The sequence below is a fragment of the Manis pentadactyla genome, chromosome 10, assembly GCF_030020395.1.
Source record: "Manis pentadactyla isolate mManPen7 chromosome 10, mManPen7.hap1, whole genome shotgun sequence".
In the NCBI taxonomy this organism is placed as follows: domain Eukaryota; kingdom Metazoa; phylum Chordata; class Mammalia; order Pholidota; family Manidae; genus Manis; species Manis pentadactyla.
Window position 1 is genome coordinate 57,315,446 of NC_080028.1, and position 21,654 is coordinate 57,337,099.

At 40.0% G+C, this 21,654-nt stretch overlaps 1 protein-coding gene across 2 annotated transcripts in view; it reads right to left on the bottom strand.

The window, feature by feature from the left end:
* Window positions 1–8,204: 8,204 nt before the first annotated feature.
* The window catches only part of WIF1 (WNT inhibitory factor 1), a 67,843-nt gene continuing 54,393 nt past the window's right edge, over window positions 8,205–21,654 (bottom strand). Inside the window, exons 7-11 of one of the 2 annotated variants that reach the window (XM_036894972.2) lie at window positions 17,863–17,958; window positions 12,432–12,527; window positions 11,849–11,944; window positions 10,936–10,982; window positions 8,205–8,863 (exon numbers count right to left, since the gene is read on the bottom strand). In XM_036894972.2, coding sequence (XP_036750867.1) covers window positions 8,834–8,863; window positions 10,936–10,982; window positions 11,849–11,944; window positions 12,432–12,527; window positions 17,863–17,958 — 365 coding nt within the window. In that variant the 3' untranslated portion in view covers window positions 8,205–8,833. The remainder of the gene's footprint in view (window positions 8,864–10,935; window positions 10,983–11,848; window positions 11,945–12,431; window positions 12,528–17,862; window positions 17,959–21,654) is intronic. The other variant, XM_036894971.2, reaches the window with a different exon arrangement.

Below are 21,654 nucleotides of genomic sequence, written 5' to 3' on the forward strand. Positions count from 1 at the left end.
GTTGGCTGGTGATTGTATGAATCTGGAATTTAAGAAAAAGGAATGTAGTTATTAGTTCTTTTGAATGAATCAATCCAGTAAACCTCTATTTTGAGTCTGCTTTGTACTGAGCCTAAGACACAGTGATGTCTGAGAACAAGAGAATATCATGTCCATCTCCACTCTGTTTCTTACTCAGTTGGGAGGTTTCAAACTCTCAAAGATTGGAAATCATTTGTTTTTACTTATTACAAGTAAATTTCTGTCACTTATGTGTACCTCTGGTATATGGTGGTTAAGCTGAGGTTAGGCTTGAATGCCTGGTTGACTCCTAAAAACATGGAAGGTCATCATTTGAAGAAATATTTTCAGCAAAATTAATAGTATATCAGAGCCAAACATCCATCCCAGAACTTCCTCTCAACTTTCCTGACAGAAAACCTATAGGAGACATTGTGGGATGGATGCAAAGGGACATGGAAAGGTATTGTTATTCTGCTTTGGAAGGCTCAGGCTAGGCCATTGTAGGCTAAGCAGGTCCTGTCTCCCAGAGCCTCTCTCACCTGATGGAGGAGGTCCCATCACTTGGCTGAGGGCCATATTTGGGGCAGTGCAGAAGGGTGACCTGCTTTGCTGCTACTCAGCTTTGAGCTAAGTGAGGCTCAGCAAGTCGTCTAGGTAACAGGACCCCAGGGTCTTTAAGCCGCAGGCCAAGAGAAGGTGAGCAGGAAGTCCAGGAAAGAGGTGGAGAAAAGGATAGCATTGTGGGTCACAGAGGCCAGACCTGAACTTGACCTTCCCCATCGCACCCCTGGAAGGGTCCGTTCCCCAGCTGTGCAGCTGTGCTTGTCCACCAGCCCAAAGTCAAGCATATCTGATGATTTTCTTTATTAGAATTCAAAATAAAATCTTAGGTCTGACCAAAACACAAACACTCACACACACACACACACACACACACACACACACACACACACGGGGAAGGCCATGTGAACACAGACAAAGAGTGAAGTGGCCACAGCCAAGGAATGCTGACAGCTACCAGAAGCTTGAAGAGGTAAAGAACAGATTCTTCTCTAGATCTTCCAGATGGAATGTGGCCCTGACAAAACTGACCTCATCTCAGTGAACTGATTTTAGACTTCCTGCCACCAGAACTATGAAAATAATTTCTATTGCTTTAAGCTACCAAGTTTGTGGTAATTCGTTACAGCAGCTACAAGAAACTAATACAATTGCTTAAAATGGTAGCTGAATGGAGCAAGAGTAAAAGCTGAAACACAGCATATCTGGAGGTCATAAACATAGTCCTGGATCCAGGAGACAGAGAGGTTTCCGATTCCCTTGGGGTAAGCCTTTCTTATAATGAAATGCATTCATTTGCTCATTCAGTCATTCATTTTAACCATTGAAGCTCTAGTAGCACTTTTCACTGCCCTTAGTACACTGAGGACATCTTTCCATCTGAAACTTACATAGCTGCAACTGCCTTGATACACTTTACTTTCTGTTTGTGTCCAAGTCAATGTTACTGCCTATAAAAATCAGAGGTGCAAAATTCTGAAACCGGACTACCTGTGTTCAAATACTGTCTCTGCTACACCTCACTGTGTGGCTCTGGGCACGTCAGTTCACCTTTTTGTGCATCAGATCCCTTACCTGTATAGCGGAAATAATTGTACATACTTCGAAAGATTTTTGTGAGGGTTAAATAGTAAAAGTTTAACAACCAGGTCTGTTGATTTGTAGCATTTGCCAATTTCTGTGGTGTACATACTCCTTCCATGGACAGATTTAGCCTACCAAAGTAGCCTCACTGAATGTGAGTTGGGAAGAGATGCACAGGGGCACACCATAATACACTATTTCCTCTATTACAGATACAATATATGTAACTAACCACAAGGGTGTGTATAATAATAAAATGTAACAATTAGGAAAAGATTGGTTTTGAGTATTTGTTAACCTTGTTTTTAAAAATTATTCTTTTAATTGCATTTATGTAATTTAATTTCTAATAATGGCTGAGTTTAACGACTGGTTCATAAATTTCCAAAAACTTAGCTGATACTCTCTCATGAGCTGGTGCAAACTGACTCCTGCTCCCTGAAATTAGTGTATGTAAAGAACTTTGAACACAGCCAGGCACACAGCAAACAGTAAGTATTAACTACTTATTTTGTGTCCAAGTCAATGTTACTGTCTATAAAAATCAGAGGTGCAAAATTCTGAATTTATTCTGCTACTATTATTATTTTGACTAGTGAGCTCTATAAAGGCTGAAATTAGATATTTTTCCTTATTATCCCAAAAAAGCCCTAGCACTAATCTAGAATCCCATCTTGTCCCCAGGGATGAATAATTATTGTTAAAAGAGACCCCAGTTTAAGGGCATGACACCCATGAATTGGTAACAGAGCAACCCTGAATTGGTAGCAAAATTAAGGAAGTGGTCATTTCTCCATCTTTTTACCAGAGTGCTTGATGCATTCAGAGCACTTTGGGCTTGGAGGCCACGTGTTAGGAATAAAGAAAGTGTCCAGAGGGGAATGGGTAGGGCATCTGACTTACTAAGATGTACCATTTTAGGGGCCTTGGGTAAGCACCGCCAGCTAGAGAGTGGGATTCAAGGCTCAGGTCTCTTCGTTCCCAGTCTGCTGTTCTTCCTGGTGTATAAGCCCTATTAGTCTTTAGATGGCAGTCTTTACTCTCTGCCCAACACCTTCACCTCTGAGTTAAAAGTTAAGTAATATTTAAGAAGCAATTTGTTCCATTTGTCCTTTGAGTCAGTGACTTTCCCTCAGAGATGCCCTGATCAAAATTTCCATAGAAAGGTTCTCTAAACTTGGGAATTCTGTTTCTGTATTGGACTAATTAATGTTCATTGCCAGAAAGCCACCTTGCTGGATGTCCTATGACCCCATTCTGCCAGGACTCTCTATGCACCTCCATGGAATGTCAATCTCGGTGTCCATGCGTAGCTGCTTGGCAAAGCCAGGGAAGCCACAACATGCTTCAGTTTCAACCTGATGGTCTGTTCCAAAGGCCATTTTTTTTTCTTATAAAGGCACAACTGCTGTAGTCATTTCCTTTAGTACATTTTTAGTCTTTTACATAGAGACAAGTTGTCACGGAAAAACCTGCGTTCATATCATTTCAAAGGTGGCTTAAATGTGGAGCCGGGATGGCTGCAGCCCTAAGGCTCACCTCGGCTCATTACTCTGAAGCTGCTCTCTCAGTCTGGTTTTGGTTTAGAAACAAGGTAATACGTAATCCAAATAAACAAGCCAGGGCAGAATAACCAAATGACTGAAAAGCAAAGCAGCTTTAAAACTCCAGTAGGGTACTTGGAGTTTAGCTCTTGTGACACAAGCCAAGGATACATTATTCAGCCAGGTGCCCTTGGCTGGCTTTGCTTCTGCAGAGGCAGCATTTAAGTGTGCTATGTTCAGGCTCAAATGCAAACTCTGAGCAAATACTCATGTTTTAAAAAGTAGAAAATAATCACAGATTTGTTTTCCAGTTCTGGATGTTTCCTTGAAGTGATTGAGGCAAGACTAATTTGGGCTTTGGGGACATTTTGTCTTTGGGGTTTCTGGATAGTGTCAAAAGGCTCTTCATTGAGTCAAGCTTCCATGGGCAGAGATGAACACATCACAAGGCTTAAGATCCCAGCTCCAGCTAGGTGTCTGCCTTTCTGTCTTCTTGTAAACAATAGCAGTGGTAAATTGGAATAATCCAAGATTATCTTTTTTGGCTAAAATGGATTGTTCACAGATTTCTGAAAAATCTTTCCCTTATGAGCTATAAATTTAAAGCTACAAATCCTTTCTTTCCTAAGCCAGAATTAAGGCTCAAAAATCTTCACTGGATTGAAGCATAAAACAATAAATATTTGTAGCTTCAATTTGCCCTCTCCTTCTTTCCTGTTTTTGTGTTAGCCATATGGAGACAGAAGAAATCCAGTAAATGGTGCCTGGTGGCTAACAAGCCTTCCGTTCCCAAGGCTGGGGTTCTGAAGTCGAGAGGAGAAGCAAGGGGAGAGCTCAGCTGGTTGGCGCCTAGGGAGATGGATGCTTTGTGTTGAACCTAAACTTGCCTGTGTGTGAAGCCCTGAGAACTTGCTTCTGGGTGGGACCAGCTTCACGGGTGTGTGAAGTGTCCCACTCTGAGAAGGATTCCAAGCTTGGTTGATGCCCTCTAGTCACCATGTTGATATTCCCACTACTTTTTCAGCCAGGGGTCCCATGTTTTCATTTTGCTCTAGCCCTGTATGATTCAGTAGTTGGTTCTTCTCCTGAAGGCTGCTGACCGCTTGCTCTCTGGCCCCCTCTTGCTCTTCTCTCCCACCCATGGCCCCAGGCCCAACCTCGGGACCATATGATCAAAGCCAGGCTGTCCAGTGTCATGGCGGCTGGAGCAGGAAGCTGATTATCACCCTGGAGTGAGGCAACTTTAAATAATCCTCCTGTGGGTTTTATGGATTATTTGTAGCTTTTCTTGGCTTGGACTTTTGCGAAATGCCAGATAATTTCAACAGTTGTGCAAGCTGAACATGATTAGGAAGGGAAATGGGTTACCAAGGAAAAACACTGCAATGCCAAAGCTTAATAAAAATTATGTTTTCACTTGTAATTTTAATATTCTTATTGACAAACCAGTAAACAGATGAAAAATCAATTTACATTTGCAGTTTATATTAGAATTAAAAAAAAAATCTTACTGAACACCTGAATACTTTGTTTTATGATGTCAGTTTCCTGTATATGGTTTCTATTTTTTATGTTGCTCCATATGGACGAGATTTATTCAGTATGCTTATTAAACCTTTATATTTTGCACCACTTGCATGAGCTGCTTAAAAATCATGACAGTGAAACTCCTGTCTTTGGATAGTCATTTGTTTTCTTCTCTTTCTTGCTTTTTTATTGCCTCAGGAAATTCTTGAGAAATGGCTGTTTCTCATTTAACCAATTTAAAATTGCTCACCTCACAATATCACCTTTTCCTCCCCTAATTTGGTAGCAAAGCTTTTATTACACTGTACTTTATTGTGATTTCTGCCTTCTTGAAGAATATAGGAAGAAACAGTGCTATCTGCTATTACCTGTTTATATTACTGAGAGCATTGTATATTACATGGCACTCTGACCTCTTTACGAGAACCCACAGGCAACATTGCTGTCTGCTCTCAGGACTGGCATAAGGGCTGGCTCATCTGGGCTCTGTCTAGCATATCATGCTAAAATTGTGCCATACAACTTTATGATGTGGAATGAGATGAGAAAAAAAATCTAGTTACCAAAACTCCTTTTAGGAGTACTGTATATGGTGGAAAGGAATACTTTGAGAAGTCACTTGGGGAGGTGTTAAGAATCTCAAGGAGCATGGTCAAGTAACCATGTGCTCAATAAACTTCCCTCTGAGTAGCTTGGCTGGATTTAACTGGAAAGCTTTTATTTGCTGGGTGGAGCATAGAATTTTAGGGTCAGAGACAAATTGCCTGGAATATTGGATGAGAAGCTGAACCCTGTCAGCAAACTTTTTTTCTTAACATCCTATTCATACAGTTCCTCTGTAAATAAAAGTGCAAGAGATAGTTTAAAAACCATCAGCTTGAAGGGAGGCCAAAGTAGCTTTCTTGCAGATCTACATGTCTTGATCCAGCCCTAATGTAAGTTCTTTGTGTAGTTAAACCTTTCTTGAGCAACTAGTTTTGTGATTATGGTCTTTGGGACTCATAACCAGCCATGCTTGTTTTTTGAGGTGGCTGCCCAGAGCTGAGAGCTAAAGGCATGGTCCACATCTCATGGGTGTTCAGGAGTCCCTGTGGGCCTATTTGTCTTAATCTCACTCCTGGATCCATCTAATTATTTACACTTTATTTCCTTTTGTCTCACTTTTCTGATATATTTTATCTTGCCGAGTTGTATACATCTTCTCAGACTGCCTTAACTCCTTAATTCCTTTAAGTTATTGTTTAGGGGTATTTTGTATAAATATTCTCCTCCTCCTCATCTCCCTCCCCCTCTCTTCTATGGTAACTTCATAAAAATAATAACAATTATTTCATATCCCATATTATTGGTCTCTGTTTCAAGAGCTGACCTCTACTGTTGTGATGCTACATAAATTGACAAAGAACCAAAGTATGTATTCTGGATGAAGATTCATAATATATATGGTGGGGGGGAGGGAAGGAGGAAGTGCTCAATCAATTTGCCAGATAGGAAAAGCTATACTGTTATATAAAGAAACAGCATGTGGGTAAGCACAGAGAATAGTAACTGTATACAGAATCTAAAAACACCAGTGATTCATACTGCACCTTATCAAATAAAGCTATTATATAGTTTTTTGTTAAAAGCAATTCAACATATAACTAGTATTATTCATTTATAATATAATAAATTATTGGCCTAACCTCTGAACTGTATTTCCAAGTGCCTACTGGGCATTTCCACTAAGATGTCTCAAATGCACCCAAAGCTCAATATCTTTGAAACCAAACTCAAGATCTCTGAAAACCTCACCCCTGACCATCCTTGCTCCTCCTTAGTCATTAGCATCACTGTCCAGATTCCTCTTTTCATAGTTCCTACATTCAATCTGTGATCTACTCCCCTGCTTAGATTTGAAGTCTGTCTTGAGTCCAAACTCTCCTCTCTGACACTAAAACCATTTCACATTCTGTTTCCTCTCCCCTTATCTGAGTTCTCCTAAAGGGTGTGTGTATATTTCTGGGTGTACATAAAACCATTTTGGGGGCAAGTGAAGAAAATATTAGAACTCCTATTTAGATTTTTCTTATCCTTTCAACATTTTCTGATTTTTACAATACATATATTGATACAGTTATATATATAAATAAATAATAGTCATATAGAAGACTATGTACTCAAAAATTTCTAATGGGCCATACAATCAAAATAGTTTGGAGATGACCAACCTAGACTATTGTATTTGCCTTCAGTCACTTCCCACCATTCTATTATTCATCTATGAGTTAACACAGGTAAAATGCTTAGAATTAGTTAAGTACCATGTAGGTGTTGGCTATTACTATTATTATTCTATTCTCAACTTAGATTTCTGCCACTGTCTTAGTTCTTCTTGATCATGCATATGAATTTTTACTTAAAAGTCTTAAATAAATAAATTGTTTCTCATATTAGGTGAGCTCCCTGGCTCCTGGCCTGCTTTGCCAAGTCTGTGTGACCACAGGCTGATACTCTGGGCTCTGGCGAGTTAGAGGAGAAAGATTGGTGTGGTCTAGCACTGCAACAAGATGGGTTTACTATGCTTCCCCACTTCCCTAACAAATGTCACTTCCCTAAACCACACAATGGGTTGTGCCGCTGCTTGGCATGAAAAAACTTGCAGACTTTAGGTTATATATAAAGTCCACTTTCCCTGGGAGAATGAGAATAAGATATGCTAGCAAGTTGCTACCTGGGATTTGTGGAGTTTTGCATTCTACTGTATTTGCTTAGAAAAAGAAAAATTTGCAGAGTAAGAAGAGCATAGTGTTAAGACTTCCAAGTCAGATGATATGGATTCAAACCTGTCCCTATCGTGTGATCCTGGGCCAATGGCTTCACATCTCCAGGTTTCCATTTTTTTCTCTGTAAAAGGGCATAGTGATACACACCTCGCAGGGACTCTAAGATAGCACATACAAAGTTCTTGGGAACCAGTAGGTTTTCAGTAAATGATAGCACTTTTCATAGCACCTTAAAAGTCCTAGGAACTCTTCCACTAGCAGGGTATTTAACACTCTCTAGTTAGAGAAGACTTGAAGGAAATAGAGCTAAGCTGGGAGCTGTCATACATAGGAGTGTTTAGGCAGTGACAAGAGAGTTCTGTGGCATGGCTGCAGTAGAGAACCAGGAGGGAGAAATGAGTCTGGAGAGCTAGGCAGGGTGAGAGAATGAGTAGCTTCTCTTTTTTATGGTACTGTGAAGTTTTAACTACCACTCAAAGGCAACCAACTTTTATTTCCATCAGCACATGCAAAGACCACTCTATGCAACACTTGGAAAACTAAAGCAGCACCTTTATTTTATACATACAAACAGTATACAGTGTTTATTATGTAAGAGCTGTGTTTTGTTTACAATATATTATATTGCTTCAAGCCAATGCCAAAAGTTCATACATTATATTCCCTATTTTATTGTGTTCACAATATATTATATTGTTAAATGTCACTACCACAGTGTTTCTCTTTCTTTCTTTCTGTACTGAATTCTCTGGAATTATGGTAAGGTCAAAATATATCATATTAAGAGTTTAAAAATGAGAATTTTTAAAATGTGACAAATGTCTAAATACAGGACAATAAAATTTGAAATGCTGTAACTTCAGCACTATGAACTGCTTCCTCCAAACTCTTGTGATTTATGCATTTTGCCTCATTTATCTTCTCTAATGTTCCCAGCCCCTCAACACTGTGAATATATTGTAATTTTAGAAATTATCTGTCAACTACACAACCGAAAAGATACAATTTTAGCCTGATCAACTGACATAATATAAAATCTGGCTCAGAGCACTGAAACAAAATCTATACCGTCATGCTACAGACGTCCTCAGAAAACTTAAAAGGAAGAGTAAATATCAGCTTGGTGATTTATAATGAGGCTAATAAAATTCAGGCCAGTATTCTGAACTGTAATGAACATTATTTGAACACTGAACACATGAAAGGTTAACAAAGGCTATGAACTCCATGTAACTTAAAACGTTTCAGCTGTTCTTGTTCACCAGATGTAATTGGATTCAGGTGGATCCCGCAGCTCCTCGGCCTTTCTAAGTGAAGGCGTGTGCTGCCTGAGCCGGGTGCCTGCAGGCCTCAGGGCATGCATGAGGCTGGCTCCGTACCCTGCAAAATGATTCACAGCTTAAAAGAAAAGAAACTACAAAAACAGGCTCTTCAGATTCATTATTAACCATTCCAATGAAACCTGTTTTCCCTTTTTAACCCAGAGTGAAAGACCGCACTGACCACAAAAGCTACCTGAAGGAAGAGGTATGACAACTTCAAGGTCTCTGTTAAAAGAAACCCATTTCACTACATCTGTCAAATCTGGCTTCCATTGAATCTCTGCCTCATCATATATTTTGGCCATGCAGAAACCCTTGGATGCATAGTTTGGATGAATGTGATTGAATGGAAGTATATTTTCCTGCAAAGAGCTGGTAAGCATCTAGTGCTAAGATCTTGAAAACGGGAAGCAGACAATTTGATCATTGATCCTTTTAATTGCATTGCAAAACCAGCCTCAATTATATTGGGACAGTTCAATATAACAACCCCCACATATCCCACAGATTACACATATGGTCAGGGGGTGGCTATGGCCCTTTAACCAAAAGGAGAATTTTGCAAGAATTGAGGACTTTTATTACATACATTAGAGAACAGTTCTAGTCTGATCTGACTCCTTATCCATGCGGTTTTGTGAGATTCAGTGAAGGTGGGCCTCCACACATCTCCAGCTCAGTTTTAAGTGGCATGTAACACTGAGCTATCTGACTTGAGACCTCCCTTCCTCCCATTTGTGAACTTGTGGAGGTGCTTGGGGTACTAACCCATTTCTACTGATTTCCTGAAATGGACCCAAGACAGCAATCGCATTTTACAGGTCTGCCTCCATCTTCCCGTGCATTAGCATCAAGTTCGGCATTTTATTTGCACCTTGTGGTTTACATGTAAGCATGCCGCTAAATACCTACTGAGAAGAGACTGCTTAGTTTCTGAATGAGTGTCTGTGAACTGTCTGTAAGCTAGCAGCCCCTGGAGCCACCAGAGCAGCAGCCAACAGTGCCTTGGAATCAATCCCTCCCCTCCTGTTCACCCTGCCACCCACGTGGCCTCCCTGCTGGCAAGGGGGGCCCAAGCCGGGAAGTCTGTCCCCAGTATCCTCCTCCCCACCAAGACATATGGGTGTCAGGGACCTCCCAAGCTGTCATCCCACTGGGAGCCTGTTCTTCACAAAGCTCTGCTTCCGAGCTTCCTCGTCACCTCTCTCTTGTCAAAGTAAACTGCATTCTTTCTGCTTAATTCTCTTAGCTAATGGGCAAAATGGCTGCGTGGCCTCTCTTGGAAAACACATTTGCATTTTAGTCAAGCACCAGGGCATCTTCTTCACATGCAGTGTCTTGGCTGAAGGAGGTTTGCTGAGGAAAAAAGCCTTCAGCAGCAGGTTCTCCAAGTGGAGGTCCTGTCTGGGGGCTGGCAGGCCTGTCAGCATTTCTCCTCTGTATTACATGAAGGCCCCAACCTGCCTGCTTCCTAAGTGACTAAGCGTATCAGCAGGAACTCACCAGGCCCCAGATGTGAGTTCCAGAGACCTCTGTAACAGTCCTGGGATGTCTGGTATGACCTCAGGTCATCCCTAGGCCTGAGAACTTCTGGAAAGTTACTTGGATTTGGGGACAGACCTTGGGGTTTCTAGCCTGAGGTAAGGGTGGCGTGAGGGTTTGGCTTCCTCTTTTTCTAGAATGGCTCTAGAAATGGTTAGTTTTCTATAGGTCTTCTCTAAAGGAAGGAGTAGGAACCTCAAAGAAGGTTTCCCGCTAAGTAAGGGGCTGTTTTCCAGAGGAGCCACCCTTCTTGTAAAGCTATGCCTGCCTGGAGCCAGTTTAATCTACCATCCAGTCAGTTCACCGGATGAAAAAGACTCAAATCAATTGTTTAGCATAGTCTAGACCAGACCACAACCTCCTTTAAGATAAACAGATAAACATGAATACCTACATATAAATGTTTTATATGTATTAGGATAATACAATGTGAGCATTGTAAAATAGGCACAAAAATTAGAAATTAGAGATTGAGAGATAAGCATATTACATATAGGTTTATACGTAAGTATAATACTATAAAATACTAAAAATATTTTGAACTGATATTTTCCCTCAGCACCCCAGCTGGTCATTTCTAACACTTACTGGGCTACATGCACCACCCTCTGGAGACCCCTGATCTGGATAAGCATCTCAAGAGAAAGTGATTTGTTCAATTTCTGTCCGTTATTTTGAAGACAAAAATGTGACGGACACAATCTGGACTTCTGTTACTATTAGGGCCGAAACCTTCTTTTCCTCAAAGGAAAGTGGACAGTGGGCCCTGCCTCGGAGATGGAGTTCCAGCTGGCAGAGATACTGAAACTGTATGGTTTATTTCCTTCACTCGCTAATCGCCTGTCGCTCCCACTAGAACCTGGGCTCTACCGGGCAAGGCCTCTTCTGTTCACTGGTAGGTCCCAATACGTGGACTCCTGCTTTGCTCAGAGAAGATAGCGATCAAAACAGAATGGTTGCATCTACCAAGTTTCACTTTGTGTATAAAACAGGCTCATGGATTATTATTTATATAGCTAGTTCATTTTGGATAGTCAGTAAATTTGAAGAAACCCACAACTCCATTATAACATCTCTCCCCTACTTCACAGACCTTCCCTCAAGAGAACTCACTGAAAACATACCATTACCAATACAATTTTAGATGTTACAGAGCAAAACTCTTTATGTTTTGTACGTTGTCGGTCCATCTTGAAAGGTAAAATCAGAGCCAAGTAGATGAACTGATTTAAAACCTTACTTTCACTTGTTATTTCTTTTGTTGTTAACATATCACATCACCACATCAACCTGAATTAGCAATTTAACCTAGAAAATAATTGTGGTGACATTTCAGAGACATGGTGCTGTTTTACACTGATGCACTGTGGGAGAAGAGGCAGAGAAGGGAAAGCTGCTTTTAATGCAACAAAAAATGGGGCTGAGTTATGGATTGTCTCGTAACCTGTGGAGCCAAGCAGCAGACGTGAAAGAGGCCAGCTCCCCAGACACCTCCACTCACGTTTGTTGCAGTGTCTTCCATGCCAGCCTTCCTGACACTGGCACCGGTTGGGTCCATCGCAGGTTCCGTGTGTGCCACAGCTAGGCTCACAGACAGCTAGAATCAAAGGAGATAAAAAGCATGTTTCCTGAGCTTTCATTTTTCAACAGAATGACTCAGCAGTTCTCCTGCAGTCCGTTACAGTGTGTTGGTTTTGGCTTCATCCCCTAACTTTTTTTTTTTTCCTATGTCAATGTCCAGCTGTATCGGTTTTGGGTTTTTTGAAAAACTCCTGTGAATGATCTTAAACTAAACTTGATACTTCTCATTCACAAAAGATGCTCAGTAGGACTTGGAAACTGCTGGGGGGTGGAAGTTTATTTTCCTTTTGAAACTTTCTAGTAGTTAATAAGTTCAGGTGCATGTGTGATTGTGGCTGCTTTTTACAAGCATGGATTCCACACATCTTTGGGCTCCATAAAGGGAACATGTACATCAGTGAAGAAAGGTTAGCTGTCATAGTAGGCACAGAAGTAATGTAGCAAGGGACTGCTGCTAGTCTAGCTGCCCGGTATCCCAGGTGTTAAGCAGAAGGGGTACTTACGCTTGGAACAGAGGTCTCCTTGGTAACCTTTGGAGCACTTACATTTGCTTTTACCAATGCATTTACCTCCATTTCGACAGGGTTGAGTGCATTTGCCTGAAATAGAAAGGAATGCAACTAACCGAGGGGCCGAGTGCTCCTTTCACAGGTGATGGCATCTTCAAAGGCACTGCGCAGCTTTGAAAGGATAAAAATGTTTCTAAATGGCAGTAATTTCCATGTTTCAGACCTACTCTGGCTTTGATACTCTTCCAGTTTCATGTTTGGAACAAACAGGCTAAAATTATTACTTATGACTTCACGTATCTATACAACATATGCATTTTATGTACAATAAATACAATAAGTGTGTTGCCCAAATGCTGTATTTACATTGCTTTTTAATAAAAGGGATATAAAATTTTAAATGATTCATAAACACTGGTAATTTAAGATATACTAAAACTTAGGATGTGACTACACCTCTAAATGATCTTTGCTCTGTGTTCTGATTTTTGAATGTCGCTTCGTTTGAAAGCAGGCCTATACCTGTACCTGAGGATATCTGTCTTAGCTTGGGATTCTCCAGAAAGCAGGTCCTGCATGCAGATAGTTTATTCAGGGAGGTGATCCTAGGAAACAGGAATGGGGGCATGGGAAGGACGGAAACCGACACAAAAGCATGCTTGTGAGTTGGCCATCACCATGGTCAACTGGGCTCGGTCCTGCTGTGTCTTTGGAGGAGAGGTGGGTAGAAGTCATGTAGACCAGTTTTCAGAAAGAAGGTAAAGGGAAGCATTTATGCATCAGCACCCATCTCCCACTGGCTGAGGGTCACCTCACAGGGTAACTTCATTGTACTTCCATTCTGCAACTGTGCAAATACAGACTTGTATACTTTTTAGGGTTCAGAGGAGTCTGGGTGGAAAGCAAGAGAAGTGTGCAACAGCTAAGATGAGGTGCTATTAGCCTGTGCAAAACACATCACTGTAGCAATGGCCTGAGTGAATGGTTGGCTGAGAAGGAAATGAGGTAGGACACGAAAGGCGCCTGAAAGCGCACGTGTGCATTTGGGGGGACGGTTTTAGATCCTAATATACATCATTCTTTCTTTGATCTCTGTGCCAAATGAGTATGGCTAATGCTTTCACAGATCTTTGGATTATAGCATTTTAGAACTGGAATAGGGACTTAGATGTAAAAATTATATAATAATTTTTTTCTTTCGTACTCTAGAAGCTGTTTATTCTCCCTCTGCAATCTCTCATTTGTCATCCTAAGGCTGAAGTTTTTGAAGAAGTAGAGGATAAGGGATTGTTCACCCAGAGCTGAACCCACATCCTCTTACAGGCATAATGATGTTCCAGAGAGAGCAAGCAGACAGGCCTTACAAAGACCTCAATACATGATGAGGAGAAATGAAATCTTTATCTTAAAACATCCTGCCTTTTATTCTCTAAACTCCTCTTTTATGGTCAAATAAAGCTTTGGAAGAAGTGAACTATTACATATTTTACCAGCCAGCACGGTGTTGACAAACATGAGGTGAATTCCATATGAAAATCATTTTGCTAAAAATATTTTACTTCTCTCTTTACTTATACAAAAAGACTTTGTTCACTTATAAGTCTATCAAGGCAGTATTTAGTCATTGTGGAGATAATACAGATATAATACTGAGATGTTGGAGTTTCTTGAAAACCTGGAATGCCATTGGATCTTTACGTTTTTCTGATGCAGGAGTGTCCTAGAAACAGGTATTAAAACCACCTTAATAATAGAACACCACCTTTTCACCAACCTTTAAAACTCAAAAAGGGTCTTTTGCTAGGCTTGGATACAAAGAATAGCACTTACCATTTGGTCAAGATCCCAACACTTAACTAAAGGAAGGGAATAGCTAACTCTGAATTTCCACCTGCATCAAAGAAACATCTGACCACATTATATGCACAACATTTGCTCATATTAGTGAGGTTTTTCAAGTAAGCAAGATATGGGACAACAATTATATGGTAGAAAGAGGACTTATTGTGAAATGCTTGATGAGCCCAAATTTCCCCATGTTCAAGGAGAGGTGAACTTGGTAAAACCAGGGATAAGGCAGAGAAAGACGGGTAGAGAGAGACCCTTTGCATTGATTCCATGAGTCTTTTTGTTTCCTTGGGAAGAGGGAATACTGCAGTGAGCACCCTTCAGTTCACTGCAGCCAGGAATGAGGAATTTCTCTCCTGGTTATCACACAACAGAAAAGGGACAGAGGCCACTGTTATAAGATCATTCCTAGACCAAACCTCATGAAGCCAAAGCGTTGTGAAGATCTGATTGTTTTAAAATTCAGAATCCTGTGTCTCTAATGTTGACATCCTGTTCCTGAAAATATTTTGCAACCAAATTCTATCCATCAGACAGTGGAAACTGAGTCAGCTTGAGAGATTACACATTTTTACCTACAAGAGATTAAGCAATGGCTGAAGACAGTCAGCTTTGACTAAGTTTAAGCAGCTAGCATTTTTACTATAAACAGTAGAGGAGTCCAGTGAGAGGAATGACATAAGGTCTTCACAAAATAAAGGCGTCCAACTTCCTCCATGCTCTGGATCATCAGATAACTTAATTTTGTGACTCTCCTTCACATAGGAAAAAAAGAAAAGTGGTTTACAATAAGTGCCAAGAACCATCATCTCTGGGTCTTAGGATTATGGGTCAATTTTAATTTCTTTACCCATCTTCTAATATTTTTACAGAGAACATTTTATATAGAGAACTTTTGTGATAAGAACAACCCATTCAATTATTTCGAAAACCCATTTAAAATTTAATTTGTGTGGTCTCTTTAACTGAAGGTTCATTGCAGATTCTTAGGAACTCTATAAACCTTAAATAGCAAAATAAATGTCTACTACATATATCCAGATACCTCTAACCATGGTCTTATTTGTTAATCTGTGTTTCTCACAATTAAGTCAGAACAAAATTTGAGAGCATAACAGTCCTGATAGAGACCAGGAGAAATGAAAACATAAAAAAAAAATCAGGATAAATATTTCATAAAAATACCAGACAGGCAAAAATATGGAGAAATTGGAACCCTTATATATTGCTGGTGGGAATGTAAAATGGTACACCCACTTTGGAAAACAGTTTGGCAGTTCCTCAAAAAACTAAACATAGAGTTAACACACAGTCTAGAGGTCCACTCCTAGATATATGCCCAAAAGAACTGAAAACATATGTTCATACAAAAGCTTGTATACAGTTGTTCATAGCAGCATTATTCATAATAGCCCCAAAGTGGAAAAATATATGTCCATTAACTGATGAATAAATAAACAAAATATGGTTGGTATGTCCATTCAATGGACTATTATTTAGCAATTAAAAGAAGTAATGTACATGCTACTTGGATGAACCTTGGTAAAAAGTGAAAGAAGTCAGATAACAAAGACCGTATATTATATGAGTCTATTTATAAGAAATGCCAGAATAGGCAACTCTAAAGAGACAGAAAATAGATTAGTGGTTTCCAGGGTCCTGGGAGATGGGGATGAGTAGTGACTGCTAATGGGTACAGGATTTCTTTTAGGAGTGTGCCATGTTCTGGAATGAGACAAATAAATACTGAATTACATACTTTAAAATAGCAAATTTTATGGTATGTGAATTATATCTCAATTTGAAACTAAGAATACCTATTTCAACTTTTTGTTTCTACTACACTAGAGGTACTTTTCAATTCAAGATCCATTTCCAAATTTTCTTGGAACTGTGGTTCCTCTAGCAGTAACAGGAAATTTCCTAAAAGGATTTCAGTATAACTCATGATAAGGATAACCAAGAGCTTTCAAGGGCCCACAGTTTGGTCAGTTAGGGGAAAAAGAAATCAACAGGACAGAAAACATTGTCTCTGTCAATGGGAAGGTCATACACCTAAGGGCATTAAATAATACTTACGTGAAGAGAAATGAACCCATGAACAAAGATTCCTAAACATGATCCAACTAACTATGAGAAGACTGCAATAAGTACAGGGAGAAAATTGAGGGGAGTTAGTCCACAGATATCTTTATATCGGGGCACAGTAATTAATATAAACAGAAACCACATCCTGACAATTAATTACATGTTCCATGGAAACTTCAGGGGCGTTTCATTTGAACTCTGTAAAAAATGGTAGTTCATCTACTGCTCATTAAAGTACATACAAAATAAAACCCCACAAATAAACTAAAGGTTGAAAGTTAAAATAGGAAGTCAGTATTATTTCATTATGAACCCATTACATCTTCAGAAAGTATGGTTGTACCAAACACAGTGGTGTTTTAGAGATATAATACGGCTAGAAATGAAAATGTCACATTCCAAAACTTCCGGAAAGGCAGGGACACAGCACCCTCAGCAGACATGCCCACGGTCCTTCTGTTCCTTCCTGAGTAGAGCTTCAGGGTTCTCTGTCTTCTGGATCACAAAGCAATCTAGGTGGGGCTGGCTCATTTCTGAGTTGAACAGAGAGCTTCAGTAACGGGCTGAGGGTTACATGCTGGTAGGTAGCAAAGCAAGGACAAGCAGTTTGATATCCTAATTCCCCCCAAAATGATTATCTACCTCATTCTACCCTTACATTTTTTTTCTTTTTATATTGAAGCTTGACAAACATATAGTGAAGGCATAACATGCACTGATCCTAAGTTTACAGCTCAACTACTTTTTTACACAAATCAACACTCATATGACATTTCATCAATCAAGATGTAGAGCATTTTGGCACCTCTTTAAGTTTCTTTGTGCACCAACCACTCTTCTGGTCTCTACCATCACTCATTAATTATGTCTGTTCTTGAACTCCTTAAAAATGGAGTCATGCAGTATACACATTTTGTGTCTAACTTCTTTTACTTAACATCACACCTGTGTGATTCATTCAGGTTGTGTGTGTGCTATTAGTTCACTCATTTTTATTGCTGTGTACCTTTTATTCCCTCCTTTTTCTTGAGTCTATCCTTTTCTCTTAGATGGGTTACTAGGCTCAGTTTAGTTTAGGTAATGTGGCAGAGAAAAGACTCTTTATGCCTGTAGGTAGGTGAACAAATCCCAGCTGCCTTACAGCCCTGCTGTGTGTTTCTAGGCTAGGACGATGGGCTTTTCCCGGTGAGAAGGGAATGAATTCACTAACAAGAACACAGTGCAACACACGCTGAACATCGCAAACTCGGACATAGCCAAGAGAGCGTTTGCGCTGAGGCACCTGAGCTGAGCTATGCCACTCTTTGCCTCTCTTTTAGCCAAAATGAATGGCAGCTAAATCTAGTGAAAAGAAACCACCGGCCTGAGACCTTAGACAAGTTCTTCATGGTCTCTGGGCTACAGATCCCTCAGTGCTAAGGTGAAGGGGTTCGATGGCATTTATTAAGGTCCCACAAAAACAAAGAAAATGCCAAAGGTCAGTACTCACTTATTTCACACTGTTCTCCCTCTAGTCCTGGAGGGCAAATACACTTTCCAGGGTAGAAACAGGTTCCCCCATTAAAACAGGTAGTTGAGCAGTTTGCTGTTAGAGTGAATAACAGAGTATTGCATTAGACAGTAGGTTGAATCTAAAATGAACAAACAAAAAAACCACTTCTGAAGCATCTGCTACTTGCTCATTTACTTATATAGTAAAAGCCACTTCACAAATACAAGAATTGCAAACAATTGTTCAGCCGTTTACAAATTCCAACAACGTAACAGGATACACACATTTTACATAACACCCACCCTTAGGGGTTTACATTTTAGTGAAAAGAGGCACAATGTTTAAAAAGATTATCCTTTTTAATTTTCTTATAAATATCAATCCTTAAAGGGAAAAGAATGCTATAAACTCCCAAAAATATTTTTTAAAGATGAAGAGTGAAAAAGGAGAAAATATCCTTTGGAATAGATAAAAGGGAGCAAAGTCATAAATATTAGGATCTGATAAGGGAGAAGCTATATTTTTTCAGAATAAGAACACAGATTCATTGTATTAGGGATTTTTTAAAAAGTAGCCCTTTCTGGCATTTGGAGGAAGGAGTAATTACGTTCAGGAAAGACAGACTGTCAACCCTCCTGAGGTCCCACAGGCAGGGAACTAGCAGCGGCACGAGCCGGAGGGATGAGAAACGTGGGAACATTATTCTGGAGCCCAGTGAACTAGATTACCCAGGTGACAATCATACTGTTTGGGATTCATGTTAACCCTTTCAATGTCCAGTTCTGGAATCTCACTATTCACTGGCACCTAAAATGGAGGTAGGACGTGGGGATGGGGTAGAGCAAATATCTAAAAATAGATAATTTGGCTCATACTATAAAGGAGATTAAAATAAGAGCTTGGATTCTCAGCAATTCCAGTTATATGGCCTATTCTTGTCCTATATAAAACAGGCCAAAGTTGGCCATTGATGAACAAAAGCTAAGTAAGCTTCCAGTAAGAAACTCAGAAAGGAAATTCAAAAGTTATGTATATGTTGTTGTTTTTTCTTTTTTTTTTTAGAAAAGAGGTCCATCTAGAGTAGGGGACAGCTAGCTGTTCACAAAGTTCATGCTCCCAATAACATCTAGAATGTTCTTGGAATATCATGCCTCTTGAATGCCAAAGCTTTTTGTTTAAAATTCTATCTCCAAGCTTAAGGCAATACTGTACTTGCTTTGTTAAAATCAAGTCTCCTGATGTAGAGGGAGCAGCAGCATTTGGGTGTAGGATTTAGGATTTGGGATTTAAAAGAACCAGCTCTTTGGGCTTCCTCTTTACTACTTGCTTCTAGGATTGTTAGAGCTGGACAGTTGTTTTTGAGTGTGTGTCCTGTCTCCCCACTTGCTCCTGTTTCTCCTGGGGATAAAAAGAAGAGATTAGAAAATCATCAGGATTAGTGCCTGTTTGGCTGGACACTATCTCTTCCTAATGCCCGAAGGCAATGAACCTGGAGCCTTACCTGAAAGTAGAATCTGACAAAGCTGGTTATAGAATTTGGCCACTCTTTTAGTATCTGTGTAATATTTTACCATCCTGTAAAGACCAAGCTTCTCTACACCTCTGTTGTGTAGTGATTCTGGACTAAGAAAATGAGCCAGAGACACTAAGTGACTTTGGGGCTGAGGGTATGCTAGGTCAGTGCTCAACTACTCAATTCCTAGTTTGTAACCGATGTTCCAAGAGCCCATGAAAGTTCATCTTTAATATTACTTCAAAGATGCTGTGCTAAGGTCTAGCACCATGCCAGTAACTAAACCATTTTTCAGAAGCTATAGAGCTTCTGAATGATAAATAATGAATGATATGCTCCCTTTTGGAGGATAAATGCATCTTTTTGTTGAGGTAGTAAAGAACATTATTTTTTAATGTTCCCAGCTCTCCAGTGAGACCAAGTGGAATTTCAACAGTCTTTCCAAAAAAAAAAAAAAAATACTGGAGTCTAGCAAGTAGGAAAATCTTTCATCAGAAAGGCAAAATATTACAAAAATGTAAAACATACTGGAATACACATAGATATTTCCTTCACAGTGGGCATGCAATGTTTGTGCCACCATCGCATAGAAAAACACTGCAGTTGACACTCCACTGTGCAAAAGACACCAGTAACAGTCACATAAGCAGGCCTCACAAATGGTCTTTTTAAACCTCTTAATGTGTGAGTTCCTCATCCAAATCTCTGGAGGATTTGCTCTATTTCCTAATAGTTGTGAGATAATACGAGCTTCATTCTGCTTCAAGAATTGCCCAACTTTGAAATAGCAGGGATGCTGAATGCTAAATTTAGGCAAATAAACAGAAGCTTCACAACAAAGACTTTTACTCACTGGCTGTTCTTATCCATGCCATTAGAGCTTAATCTTTATGAATAAACATTTTAAAAATTGTTTTTAATCCAATGTTTTAGAATATCCCTTAAAAATAAAGGTTAGAGATGCCCTCACATATTATTTCAATTAGGTTGGGGGTGAGGAGCCAGGGGGTAACAGCTTCATTTCCAGTTTAGACATGGGAAAAGTGTGACCCACAGAGATCAAGTTATCTGCCCAGGGGCAGAGTTGCTTGTGGAGGAACTGCAACCTGAAGCAGGGAGCCTAACTGGCCACATGGTACACTGGAAGATGTACATTTGGGTCAAGCTACTCAAAATCTATAAACATTATTTTGCTTACTTGGGAATGAGATAGATTAAATTTTACGTATCTCAAAGAGGTATTGGAGAATAAAATCAGATAACTGTATGAAAGTACTCTGTATACTATCAAACAGCAGACAACCACAACTACTTTGACTCATGCAAAGAATTCTTTCCCTTAGCTTTTCCTTCTTTTTTAAAAGCTGCTCATTTCAACCTTAACTGGTGCTAACTGCATTATCACTAAAGAGACGCTTCTCAAAAATAACACATCATTTTATTTTGAGGCATATATTGTTTTAAGAAAAACAGTGCTCTACTCATGCAATTAGCATTTTGGACACAAGGATAATCATCAAATACATACATTTTGTAGGGTATCATTTAATTAGTTTTTCCATAAAAGATGTGAACTGGGCAAAATGGACAGGTATCTTGTAAAGAGAATGAGTCATTCAATGATATTTTAGAGCAAAGTTTGAATCCTCTTTCTGAGAGTAAAATCCGGCATTAATAATGCTGCATCACAGGAAGGGGGAACCCGTCTCTCAGGGCTGTGATCTGTGAGCAGAGCATTGCACTGGGGGTCAGTGAACTCAGTCAGGCGATTTGGAGCAGGTTGTTTCCTTTCAGTCTTAGATGCTCACCCAGAAAACTGATCTAGGACATACTGAAACCCCCATGTGGCAGGGACAGCTAGCTGTTCACCAGGTCCATGCTCCTCTCCCAAAAAGTGTCAATGGGAGACAGCTGTCCAATCAGGGATGATATTTCTCTGCATCCAGGTAGGGCCATGAGGCTAATTCCCAGCCATGGAATAGGTGTGAAAGTTGTGTGGGTCACTTCAGAGCCAAGGCTTTTCTTTTTTTTAAAAAAAGCAGTGCCTACTCCATTTTCTCCTCTGCTTATTGGCAGGATCCAGGGAGCTCCGAAGTTCTCGGCAGCACCACCGATGGAAGGCACCCAGGCCCCTGAGTCATTGTGTGGGGCGGAGCTGCCACACCCACTGACCAGGTATTCCTGCACTCGAGCATTCTGTGAGTACAAATAAACCTCTAGAGAGCTAAACTATGCTAGAATTGGGGGCTCAAGTTAGAGCAGCCAGCTAACTGATG